An 11,534-nucleotide genomic window follows, 5' to 3' on the forward strand; every position below is an offset into this window, starting at 1 on the left:
TTTTTTTTTTTTTTGCGGAACCGGGGATTGAACTCAGGACCTTGGGCTTGCCAGGGAAGCACTTATTCCACTGAGCCATCTCCCCGGCCCCCTGGAGTACTATTCTGACATTAAGAAGTATTATCTTGAGATATTTCTAGCTACATAGATGCATCTTGAGGACACACTCTTAAGTGGAATAAATCTGACACAAGTGTAAATACTGAAGTATTTCTCTGGTGTAAGAAATTGAAAGTATAAATAAGAACCAAAATGTATAATAGATATTGTGAACTAGGAAAAAATGTTCAAATAGGAAGAACTAGGGATGGAGAGGGGGAAAAAGTAGGAGGGGTGTTATGGTTTGTGTCTAGGTGTCCCCCCCCCAGAGCCTCTATAGTCTTGGGGGGGCTTCTGGAGTTTGTGATTAATCACTGTGGGTGTGGCTGCTGCACCTGCCCTGGGACAGGTAATCTGCATTTCAGTGTAAGGAGGGAAGAGAAGCCAGCTGCTTGAGCTGCTGCTACCCCTCCCTTGGGCTCTTGCTCTTTGCCGCCACCATGAAAGGTTGCTTTCTGCTGTGTGCCACTCTGGCTTGGAGCCCGCTGAGTATGGACTGAAACTTCCAGTAACTGTGAGCTAAATAAACCTTTCCTTCCTTTATTTTGAGTGTTGGGTATTTGTCCCAGCAACGAGAGAAAAATGAAATGAAGAAGGGCTGGACATAGCTCAGTGGTTTAAGTGCCTGCCTCGCAAGCTCAAGGATCCGAATTTGATCCCTAGTACCACATGCTGTGCTGGCCCGGGAACGCCTGCCGACCACCACAACCGGGCATGGTGGCACATGCCTGTAATCCCAGCCCTCAGGCGGCTGAGACGGAGATCACTACGAGTCCGAGCTGCGTAGCGAGACCCTGTGCAGAATATTTTAAAAATAAAGCTTTTGGAAATAAGCAGGGGATGGGGGATTGTATGGGCGTTAACAGAATGGAGAAAAAAAAGAATTAAGTTGTGTCATGTACAGGTACAAATTCCCTATGATGAATGTGTATACCTAAAATGTACCAATAAGCGTAATTAATTAAAAAGAAAACAAGTCAGGAGGTCAAACATGTCCACTAGAGGGCGCCCCACCAAGTCTGCGCTGCTGCGAGCCTCACAGGGCCGCTCCTCCGCACCTGTCAGGATTCCCACGTGGGACAGAGGGGAAGTGAGGCAGTGGATTAAACACTGCGACAGAATCTTGTAGCTACCCAGCTAGCACTACCCCGGGCTGTCAGAAACCACAAAATCAAAGATTTAAAGGCCAAGAAACAGACTGAGCAAAGTTAACTAGCTGGTCCGAGTTCACACGCTCACACAGGGGACTCGATCTCACGTCTCCTCTCCAACCAGTCCCCTTTCCTGACGTCTGCGCCCCTTTGGGTTTGCACCCTGGAGCCTAAAATGTACCAATAAGCGTAATTAATTAAAAAGAAAACAGTAGGGATCAGTAAGGGTCCCTCATTTATTGGTTTTCTCTTATCTAAAGTGGAAAATAAATTTGCACTATCTGTTCCTGCGTTTGTTCCCCTCGTGGACTGTACGGTGCTTTCGTGAAGGGCTCTTTAGGTTTTAAGCCTAATATTGTCATTTTGCAAAGCGGAGCCCAGGATGTAAACTGTCCAAGATGGATCCCACCAGTCCTTTTTCTCCATCAGCACAACACTGTTATCTCAGATGCAAACTGCAGCAGTGCCTACCTGGAAGTGAGTCAGAGCTAGTCAGCAACAAAGCCTAGGGCTCGGGGAGAAGGGAGAGCTGACCGTCTGGGACCTTGCGAGCGGAAGCTCGGAGAGCCGATTCATGGCCCTCGCACCTCCCCGCGAACTCCGCGTTCCCCGGTTGCCTGGACGACAGGCAGCCCCCCACGAACCCAGCCTTCCGCTCGGTCCCGCCCCGGGAAGTTCTGCCATCCCGGATTGGCTGGCAGAGCCGGGCTCCTCCTCGGGCTCCACCTACTTGGGGGGCTCTCAGCCCTTCCCTTGGGTGGGGCGCTCCAAGGGTGACCCCACGCTGAGACTGTGGCAGTGAACCCAGCAGGTAGGCAGAGGGGTGAGGATGGTGGAGAGGTCCAGAAACTTATGTTCTCCAAGAGAGGGGTGAGAGGAGGCCCTTCTAGCACAGAGCCATCCCGCCCCTCCCCCAGCACTGCCTGCGGTGTCCAGGCGACCAAGAACTTCCTGGAAGCGTGAGACAGACTGGGAGACTGCAGTGAGTCTCCTGGCTCCTTCCAGCGGTCAGAAAAGCTGCATCCAGTCTTACATACCAAGTCCTTCCATCCCCAGAGCATGCCACCTAAGACCAAAGAAAAAAGGCGAAAAAGTGGGGCACTGAAGAAAAAAAAGAGCTCGGGTGCCGGTGAGTGGCAGGGGGAAATGGGTGCCCCTGCTTGCCTGTTCCCTGGCATGGAGCACACAGGGGTCCTCAGGGAGCTCCCAGCCCTCTCTGCGTGACAAGGTGGAGTTTTCTTGTCCCTCTTCCTGGCCTTGAACAGAGGTTCCGCAAAGCTGAGCAACTGAATAAATAATCACACACATTTCCTCTGAGTCCTAGCTATCTCTGCGCCTTCCTATAGATCTGTCACCCATAGGGGCTGAGGACACAGTGGTGACCTCAGCAGATTTTGTCAGTAGGGGTCCCTCATTTATTGGTCCTCTGATCTCATGCAGGAGCAAGTCCAGGGGGTAGGGCTGAGACGGCGGTAAGCTAAGTCAGGCTTTACCTTGCCAGGACAGATGTGGAGGCCGAGGCCAAGCACAGGCTGGTATTTCTGGAGAAGGAGCTGCTCCAAGACCACGTGGGTGAGAAGCGTGAAGACTGGGGGCATCAAAGGGGGCACATCGGCATTTCTGTGTCCTTGGGGGGGCTGAAGGATTGGAGATATGTGTGAGGCTGTGACAGGTACTTCCCATCACGGGTGGAAAAAGACTGAGCGAGGGCTGGGCAGTAAGGGCTGATGAAAAACTTCCCACCCCTGACCTGGAGGTTGGAGCCAGGGCTTGCTCCTGAGCCACATCCCCAGCCCCTTTTATTCTGTTTTGAGACAGAGTCCTATAAGTTGCCCAAGCTGGCCTTGAACTTGTGATCCTCCTGCCAGAATTTCTCAAGTAGCTGAGATTATAGGCAGGAAGGTACTTTTTTATTTTATTTATTTTTTTTAAAGGTATGTCTTTTTATTTATTTATTTATTTATTTATTTATTTGGGGGGGGGCAGCTCAGCCCACCAAGGGGCAGGGCAGGCTGGCATGTGGTGCTGGATTGAACTGCAGTCTCTGTGCTTTGCTAAGCTTGTTCTAAGTAGGTGCTTTAGACCACTGAGCCATCTCACCAGCCCCAGGAAGGTACTTTTTTAAAAAAATTATGTTATATCACTTATTTGGGTTTTTTGTTTGTTTGTTTGTTTGTTTGGGTTTTTTTGAGATGGTGCCTCACTATGTAGTTAAGGCTGGCCTTGAACTCACTGTATAGACCAGGCTGGCCTCAAACTCTAAATGATCCTCCTGCCCAGTGCTGAGATTAAAGGCATGCCCTACCACAGTGTCCAGATAGAAGGCACTTTTTTTTTAAACCAAAACATGGAGGGACTTTTTACTTTATAGTAACGAACAGCCCATGGCTGGTACCCTGCCGCTAGGTTTGCAGAGGTGAGCAGGGTTCATCAAGCCACGGAAGTGATTCTGTATGACCTGCAGCCCATTCTGAGGGTGGCTCTGGAACTATTCACAGCTGTGTGGAGGGATGAGGCCCGCCGAGCCAAGGCTTCTGAAGTCCAACTCAAGCAGAGGTTGCAAGGATTGGCAGCTGAACTGGAAGGGGCCCAAAGCGAAGGGAAGGCCATACTTAAAGGTGTGTGGTTGATCAAACAGAGAGTGGAAGACATGGGCCTGGAAGACGACAACTAAGGGGCCATGGATGTGGAGGGCCCTGACTGACAGGCCTTGCCTCAGTCAGCGTTCCCGGCACAGGAAGGATCCAAAGGCAGATCTCTGCCATCCCAGGGAGGGATCTTCCTGAGTGCCTGGTGTCATCAGCTTGATGCTTTTATTTTTTGATACCGGGAATTGAACCCAGGACTTTGTGCTTGCCAGGCAGGCATTTTTGCCCCTGAGCTATATATCCCTAACCCACACTTGATGATTTGTGGGGTACACAAAGCCATTCTGTCATCAGCCCATGAGTGGGGAGAAGGGCTGGAATCTCCATCCCAAGCTGGTATTGGGGAAGGAGTTCTGGGTCAGGGTCTTCCAGTGTCTCAGTCTCACCACAAGAGGGACCCAGAAGTTCCCATGCTTCTGTCCTCTGCACGCACCACCTCATTTCCTTTCTCTGTGCCTCTGTCCCCCGTGGATCCCTGGCTGACCACTGCCCCACGTCAGAGATGAGCCGCCAACACCGGGCCCTGCAGGAGGAGATGGAGGCCCGCAGCAAGCAGCTAGAGGAGGAAGTGAGGCTCCTTCAGGAGCGGTTAGGTAAGTTCCCCCCATCTTCCTTTCTCCTCAAAGGTGACCCACAAGGTCCAGCGTGAAGGATGTCTAGACAAGAAGGTCTTTCTCTGAAAGTTCGCCCTCTGTTGGCTGCGTGTGAATTTGGATGGCTTTCTCCTGACTCCCCTTTATATACCATCCTGAAAAGTTGGGTCCTTCACCCCTTGTTCCTCTGCTTGCTCTCCTCAGATTCAGCGTGCAGTGTCCTCCAGTCTGCGCTCCCAAGCAAAACTTATTCCCCCTTCATTTAACTGGCGTTTACAACATGACTAAGGAAAACTGTTATACTTGCTTGCTTCTCTGCCTTCAAGGCCTACCACCTAGAAAATCCTACATAACTACTTCCTAATTAAGTGAATAAACCCTCTAAAAAAGCAGAAATGTAAAAAACAAGAAGACTTTGTTTCTCTTCCCTCTTGCTTACAGGAAAGTTGAAATATCTTAGTGTGGCACAAGAGATCTTTCACAACTTTGGCCTCAAAGTGTTCTTATTCTCAAAGTGTTCTTCTCCTAAAATATCTTTAGTAGCTCTTTATCTACCATGCAAACTCTAAATTCCTTCCCTGTTCTTTGCCTTACTTCAAATCAGCATGTATTGAGCACCTCCTGTGTACCAGGCATTTTGCTATCCATTTTCATATTTAAGGATATGTATCATTTGCTCTTTAAAAATGAAGCAACTGGGGCCGGGGAGGTGGCTCAGTGGAATAAGTGCTTCCCTGGCAAGTGCAAGGGCCTGAGTTCAATCCCTGGTTCCACCAAAAAAAAAAAAAAAAAAGCACCTGAAGCTTAAGAAGAGTTATATCTCAGATTATACAAGTCATAAGTGGCAGCCAGACTTTGGACCTGTCTCCTGGGTCAAACTCACTATTTTTTTTATATCTGATGGGTCTCTGGCATTCTGTTCTGTTTTTTGTTTTTTTTTTCAATTTTGTTTTAGTTTTTATTTTGAGACGGGGTCTTACTGTGTAGTTCAGGCTGGCCTGAAACTCATGGCAATCCTCCTGCCTCAGCTTCCTGAGTGCTGCGAGTGCAGACTTTCTCCACCATGCCCAACAGGTCTTTAGCTTTCTGAGAGACTACAGGAAAGTTGATGATGACTCTGAGGGAGTATGAAATGATCCTGCCCATGGTGCCCTTTGAGGTACCTTTGGGGACTGTCCAGTGGGAGAGTGTCACCATCCTGTCATCTTTGATCCTTCTGCCCTACCTCCCAGAAACCTGCCAGACAGAGGCTGAGGCTTCAAGGAAAGAGGCTGAGAGAGCCCTTCGAGAGCAAGACCAGACCCTGGCTGAGCTTCGGGCCCACGTGACAGACATGGAGGCCAAGTATGAGGAAATCTTAGATGTAAGCCCCACCCCTACAGCCCATCTGCCTAGTACTCTGCACTCCTCCATCACCACACCCCACAGCTTGTGTGACAAGGGACAGCCCGTAGGAGGGTGCAGGGTCTCCTGGGCACTGTGCTGGGCCCCAGTGCAGGTGGAGGGGATACACCTGGCCTGTTGCTTTCGATGGATGTCTGCAGGGCAGCCTGGACCTGCTCTTGGCCAAGATGAGAGCCATCAAGCCTCAGTGGGACGAGGCCGCGCTGAGACTCCATGCCAGGCACAAGGAGCTGCTGTGCCAGTTTGGCCTCAACCCCCTGGATCTTTGAGCTGCTGGCCCCTAGTTTCCAAGGCCCAGGAATAAAGTACCTTGATGTAGAACCAAGCAGAGCTGTGAGATTGGCCTCTGGTAGGGAGGAGGCACAGTTCAGTTCTGAGTTGACCCATTATCCCAAAGGCTAAAGGACAGGAGAAAAATTGACAGAAACTGGATCCCATCCCTTCAGCCTAGGTTCTTGTGATTCCTTCAGGCCACCTCCCCTTTTCCAAAAAACCACAGACAGTCAGATGGATTTACAGGAGGAGGCTATTCTATGGCAAGACATGGTAGTAAGTAGGCACCTGCCCTCACAATTCTCAGGCGTCCACAGGGGAGAGTATAACTGCTGTCCAAATTCTTGTATTACACTGGAGTGAGATCTAGGCCAGCTTCCAAATGGTTTTAATCCTAGCCAGTCCCACAGTGGCCCCTGCTCAGGCAGAACTTCATCCTGGTGTGTGGCTCTGCAGAGTTCCACGACGTTCCCAAGTTTCCTCACAGGTCTTCTTCACTTCCCCTGACCACCTCCTCGGCTGGACAGGAGCCCATAGAAGGGGAGGGCACCCTGGGAAGTCCCAGCACTGATACTTTGGAGTCCTCCAACTCCCAGCTTTGAGCATCTCTGTTCCCACCACCTCAGGCTGCGGAAGGCAGACGGGAAGCTGCCTGCAGATCTGGTAGATCTGTGCTAAACAGAGTGCTTCTATAGCAGATCTGAGGCCAGAGACCAGTCCTGCACAGAAAGGAAGGTCATTCCAGGAGAAGAAGAGTTCCATTTCTCTGCCCTGACCTGTCCTAAAATGTAGAGTAGTACTTACTCCAAACGTCCCCACCACCCATAACCTAAAGTCCCCACCTGCAACCCCACACCATCCCCCCAATGGGTCCTTTTCACTGGCTTGTTTTTGCCCTTCTTTGGCTGTTCACAGTTCTATCTGTTACCCCTTACCTCTCCAGACCCTGGGGGAATCCAGGCATCCAAGCCCTTTTGAGACCTAGCTGCCAGTGTCAGGCAGAGGGGTGGTTCAGCTTCGGCCAGCTGCTGGAGCCTTTCGGGGTCACTGTCACCACCCACAGGATACCCGTTCAACTCCAGAACCATATCTCCCATTTGCAGCCCTGCCCTGGCAGCTGAGCCTCCTGGGGTCACCTGGGGGTACAGGAGGACATGTAGAACATGGGATGGCATGGAGAAGTCTTCTGGGTGCTCTGAGGCTCTGGGAGGGAAGCAGAAGTAGGCTGATGGGGAGGTAGAGATGGAAAAGATCCAGGGTTCATGGGGTCAGTCACCTGAGAGATGAAGAGACAAGGCCCCCTGCTCACACAGCTGAGTCGGAAGCCATAGCCACCTCCGGGCCCAGGGTACAGGAAGCACCGGCTTGAGCCAGGAAGACCACGAGATGTAGCTCTGTGCTCCACTGGTTGGTTCTCACTCTCAACCGGAGAGGTCAAGTCTGTGGCCTGGAGGAAGGCAGCATCCTCTGTAATCTCCAAGAAGAGGAGTGGGGACAGGCGAACCTGAGGGGCAGACGGAAGAAAGCTGTTGCACTCAAGCCCTGCTCCATTCCTGTGCGTTCACTGGCCCTGTTTCTCAGCACCTACCATGCGGAAGAAGCGGTCAGCCTCAGGGTCGACAACAATGAGGGAAACGTGAGAGCCCTGCTCCCGGATCCTGGACACTGTCTCCTCATGGCCCAGCGCCTCCACGCTGTCCCCAGCCACAGCCACCAGCCGGTCCCCTGCCCGCATCCCGGCCTTCTCGGCCGGCAGCCCTGGGTCCACCTCCCGCAGGAACTGCCCTGGGACATACACATCCTCACTACACCTCCCCATTTCACCTGGCTGCAGACCCAGGTCACCGTGTAGACAGCAGGGGAAACAGAAGGAGAAGGCCCTGGCTTGGGGCTTAGAGAAGGGTCCCACTTTGTGTCCTAAGAAGCAGATGCATGCAGCTTGTGCCAGCTCAAGGTCCACCTTCCCTTCCCACCCCAGAGCTCCTACTCACCAAGGCGACCATCAATGTCCTTCTCCTCCCGGAGAAGGAACCCAAAGCCGTTGGGCCCCTTCTCCAGGTGCAGACAACGGGGCTTGGCAGGCAGTGCCCAGCCCTCTGCTAAAGGTGCAGCTAGGGGCATTCCCAGCTGGCGACACTGTTCCTCCACCTCTGGCCCTGCTACCAGCAGAGTCACCTGCTTTCCACTCTGCCAAAGCTGTGAGGACCCAGTGGGGCACCAGCATTAGCCATCTGGATAGGAAGGGAAAAGGCGGGCACCTCCTCACAGCCCCTCCTCCCAGGCACAGGAATGAGGCACTGAGCAGGAGGGCCTGGCATGAACTGGAGGGGGAGGGACAGTGAGGGATGCAGACCACCAGATGAGGAAAAAGGGCACTGGCGCAGGAGTGGGCTGCGTGCTGTGGGACCCACCCAGATGGGTGGAGGTGGAGCAAGAGCAGCCGTTACCTTCCTGCTGAGCTGGTTATATGTGAACTTCTCCACGCTGACTCCATTCACTTCCAGCAGCCGGGCCCCTGGGGGCACCCCTGCGCGGTCGGCTGCTCCGCCTGCACTCAGCACCAGCCAGAAAGGACCCTGGGCTCCTGGACCCAAAAATGAAAACCAGAAAGCAAGTTCCAGTCTGCTGCCTACCCAGAGCAGAGTCTCACATCCCCTTCTCGACCATGGACTTAGCCTCTAAGCTCACCGTGGGTGACACTGAAGCCAAAGCCACCCTCATCTTTCACTATATGGCACAGCCGGGGCCGGACCCTTGAGCCTAGGACAGGACAGAGGTGGGCATCGTTCCCCCGCTGAGCTCGGGCCACGTCATACACATGCCTCGCCAAGACGGTCAGCAACACCCGGGGACCACTGGCCCGGATGTAACGCACCACCTTAAACAGAGGCATGTGGGATGAGAGGAGGCATCCCCTTGCCAGTTCCCAGGACCTCCTTGGAACTTACATATTGCTCTGTGGAAACTAGCCTCTAATGCGTTTGCCCAACTGTTCTTATCTGGCACCCCTAAAGCCTGGGGGTGGGGCTGGGGTGCTTGGGCTGTATACCATGTTGCTAGGGAGGTGGCTGACCAGCTTCCCTCCAAGGGTCTAGGGAATGCTCTCCTGGCCCACAGGTAGACCCATCCCAGCCTCACCACCACATGGTCCTCATGTTCCACGACATTGTTGTTCACCGCCAAGATCTGGTCTCCTTCCCGGAGACCTTGGCGATGAGCAGAGGTGCCTGGCTCCACCCTGCACACCTCGTGCCCAGTCCTGCCCAGCTTCTGCTGCAGGTGAAAACCAAAACTCTTGCCCTCCTCTTTGCTCAGCAGACAGAAGCGAGGCCTCTCCAAGTTCCAGGGATCTGGAGGGAGATGGGCAGCAGAAAAGGGAGAGGGGAGGGGGCACAGCCCAAGTACAGTCCACTACATGATGGAGCTGTAGCCTCCACCCAGCGCCAGGTTGGGTAATGTGGCTGATGTGTGGGCAGGATGCCTGGGACGGAGGAAGCGCTGCCCCCAGCCCTGCTATTCATAGGCACTGATATCAGAAGGAGGCAGAGTGGTTACCAAGGAGATAGGAAGTCATGCCTCCAGGAAAAGGCAGTGGTGGTCAGGGGGCAAGAGAGGGTTACCAGAGGAGTTGTAGTCTTCGGCCAAGGAGAGGACTGGATTGTCAATGCCCAACTTTGGGTTAAACTTAAACTTCCTGCAAGGAGGCAGGAAAGGCAGAAGCAGCTGGCAGCTGGACTTGGGTCCTGAGCTGTCCTGGGTGCTAACGCTGAAGAGCCCCTCTTGCTGCAGTTTCTTCCTCCCCTCACCCAACCTTTATGTCACTTACAGAGATAATGACGCTGTGTCCTGAAGATCTACTGGACAAAGAAGTAGGTGAAAAGAAAGGCAGCTCCCCTCCCCCCCCACCTCTTCTGTGCTCATAAACTGACAGGACTTGGGGAACCCCAAACCAAATGTTTCCCCTGTTCAACTACAAAAGGGTTCTCTCTCTCTCTCTCTCTCTTTTTTTTTTTTTTATGAATCTCATACAGGCAGGGTAATGTCTTTCCCCTAACCTTCCCTCCAAGTTGTAGCTCATAAATCTGAGCATATCAGTACAGGGTGTGGGCCAAGTAAACAGAAACACCAACTCACTTCTTTCCTCCTAACGTCTTGGTATTTGCCTGAGGGCTCCAAGCCCCAACATCAGGTGTCCCCTAGTCCCAAAGCCTCCAAATCTGCCCACCAACCCCAACTGCCCTAAGCACCCTCCAGAGGATATTCCCGGCCTCCTACCTGCAGCTGCCTCCATAGTTGGATCAGTGACCCAGTGCTTGGGCTAGGGACAAGGTCCATTGTAACCAGCTGACCCACCTACCCCCTCCCAAGTCCCGCCTCCTTGAAGACGCTGTGGTAGAGGCCACAGGGTAATGGTTAACATTGATGAGAGTCTTATCCACTGGGGAACTGTGCATGTTCCTTCTGCTCATTCCTGGGCCCCAACTTTCTCCAGAGGTCCTGTACTGAACCCAGTTGCCCCTTAGCACATAAAAGGGCAAACTGCAAGCCCAGCGAGGAGGTAAGGATGAGAAGGGAGCTAGGAGTGCTAGGGGCCGCCACGGACAAGCCCATCCCAGTATCTTGTACAGGAGCCCTCGCCAGCCCTTGCAGCTTCTGAACTGAGTGTCCAGGAACCCTTGCAACAGAAAGGCTATCAGCACCTTGATAAGAATGACCAAAACCAAGGCCCTTTCTTGGAAGCATCAAGCAAGGAAGTGGAGGCTTGATAGGTGGAAGACACTCAGCTTTTTAATAGCAGTTTGGGTGCACCTGTCCATGGAGGCCACCAAATCGTTGGTACCAGTGTGGTGCACGGAGCAGGAGGGCCAGGGAAAGCACCAATGTGACGGCCTCCTCAGTGCCTACAGGTGAGCATAAGGCAGGAGCGAAAGGCCTGCGGTGGCCCTTGTGAGAGGTGTACCCCTCAGTGGCACAATCAGAGGCTGCTCAAGTAGGAGAGACAAGAGGTGGTGGTGCCACAGAGCAGTGTAGCCACTCAAATGCCACATCCTCAGTCCTGCCAGCCAACAGAAGAGGCATGCTCCATCTCCAAGGCGAAGCATCAGCTTGCTGTCTCCAGCTGTGACCCCGGAAATTCCATCTGAACACACCCTGTTTGGACATGGCCTAGGAGGCAACTGGCACAGCTGCACCCCGTGCTTTGCCTCCAGCTCTGAAGCATCATAGACTTCTATATATCCATAAAACTCTGTATTCATCTATCTATCTATCTATCTATCTATCCATGAGAGATGAGAGCTAGGTCCCCAGTCCTTTGTTTCTTTATTTTGAGATTGGGTCTCACTAGGACCTGAGTTCAACCCCCA

At 52.8% G+C, this 11,534-nt stretch overlaps 2 protein-coding genes across 5 annotated transcripts; one reads left to right on the plus strand and one right to left on the minus strand.

Annotated features, from left to right (window-relative positions):
• Nucleotides 1-1,933: 1,933 nt before the first annotated feature.
• On the plus strand, nucleotides 1,934-6,220 carry Ccdc153 (coiled-coil domain containing 153). 3 transcript variants are annotated; one of them, XM_023721157.1, is made up of 7 exons: nucleotides 1,934-2,061; nucleotides 2,256-2,379; nucleotides 2,757-2,822; nucleotides 3,749-3,868; nucleotides 4,399-4,491; nucleotides 5,724-5,854; nucleotides 6,036-6,220. In XM_023721157.1, exons 2-7 carry the CDS (start codon nucleotides 2,310-2,312, stop codon nucleotides 6,162-6,164), a joined length of 609 nt encoding a protein of 202 aa, XP_023576925.1. In that variant the 5' UTR covers nucleotides 1,934-2,061; nucleotides 2,256-2,309; the 3' UTR covers nucleotides 6,165-6,220. The 3 variants fall into 3 exon arrangements, with proteins under 3 accessions (XP_023576925.1, XP_004636469.1, XP_023576926.1); XM_004636412.2 differs by having other exon boundaries at nucleotides 2,307-2,379; XM_023721158.1 differs by lacking the exons at nucleotides 1,934-2,061; nucleotides 2,757-2,822 and having other exon boundaries at nucleotides 2,088-2,379.
• Nucleotides 6,221-6,403: 183 nt separating this feature from the next.
• On the minus strand, nucleotides 6,404-11,528 carry Pdzd3 (PDZ domain containing 3). 2 transcript variants are annotated; one of them, XM_004636413.2, is made up of 11 exons: nucleotides 10,444-11,528; nucleotides 9,995-10,022; nucleotides 9,789-9,862; nucleotides 9,307-9,518; nucleotides 8,857-9,046; nucleotides 8,616-8,752; nucleotides 8,160-8,364; nucleotides 7,757-7,953; nucleotides 7,445-7,672; nucleotides 7,104-7,304; nucleotides 6,404-6,887 (listed from the first exon to the last, which is right to left on the minus strand). In XM_004636413.2, the coding sequence occupies exons 1-11, from the start codon at nucleotides 10,457-10,459 to the stop codon at nucleotides 6,858-6,860; spliced, it is 1,518 nt and encodes a 505-aa protein (XP_004636470.1). In that variant the 5' UTR covers nucleotides 10,460-11,528; the 3' UTR covers nucleotides 6,404-6,857. The 2 variants fall into 2 exon arrangements, with proteins under 2 accessions (XP_004636470.1, XP_023576924.1); XM_023721156.1 differs by having other exon boundaries at nucleotides 9,995-11,528.
• Between the last annotated feature and the right edge of the window lie 6 nt (nucleotides 11,529-11,534).

Source organism: Octodon degus, unplaced genomic scaffold, assembly GCF_000260255.1.
Source record: "Octodon degus isolate 3935 unplaced genomic scaffold, OctDeg1.0 scaffold00080, whole genome shotgun sequence".
NCBI classification, from domain to species: domain Eukaryota; kingdom Metazoa; phylum Chordata; class Mammalia; order Rodentia; family Octodontidae; genus Octodon; species Octodon degus.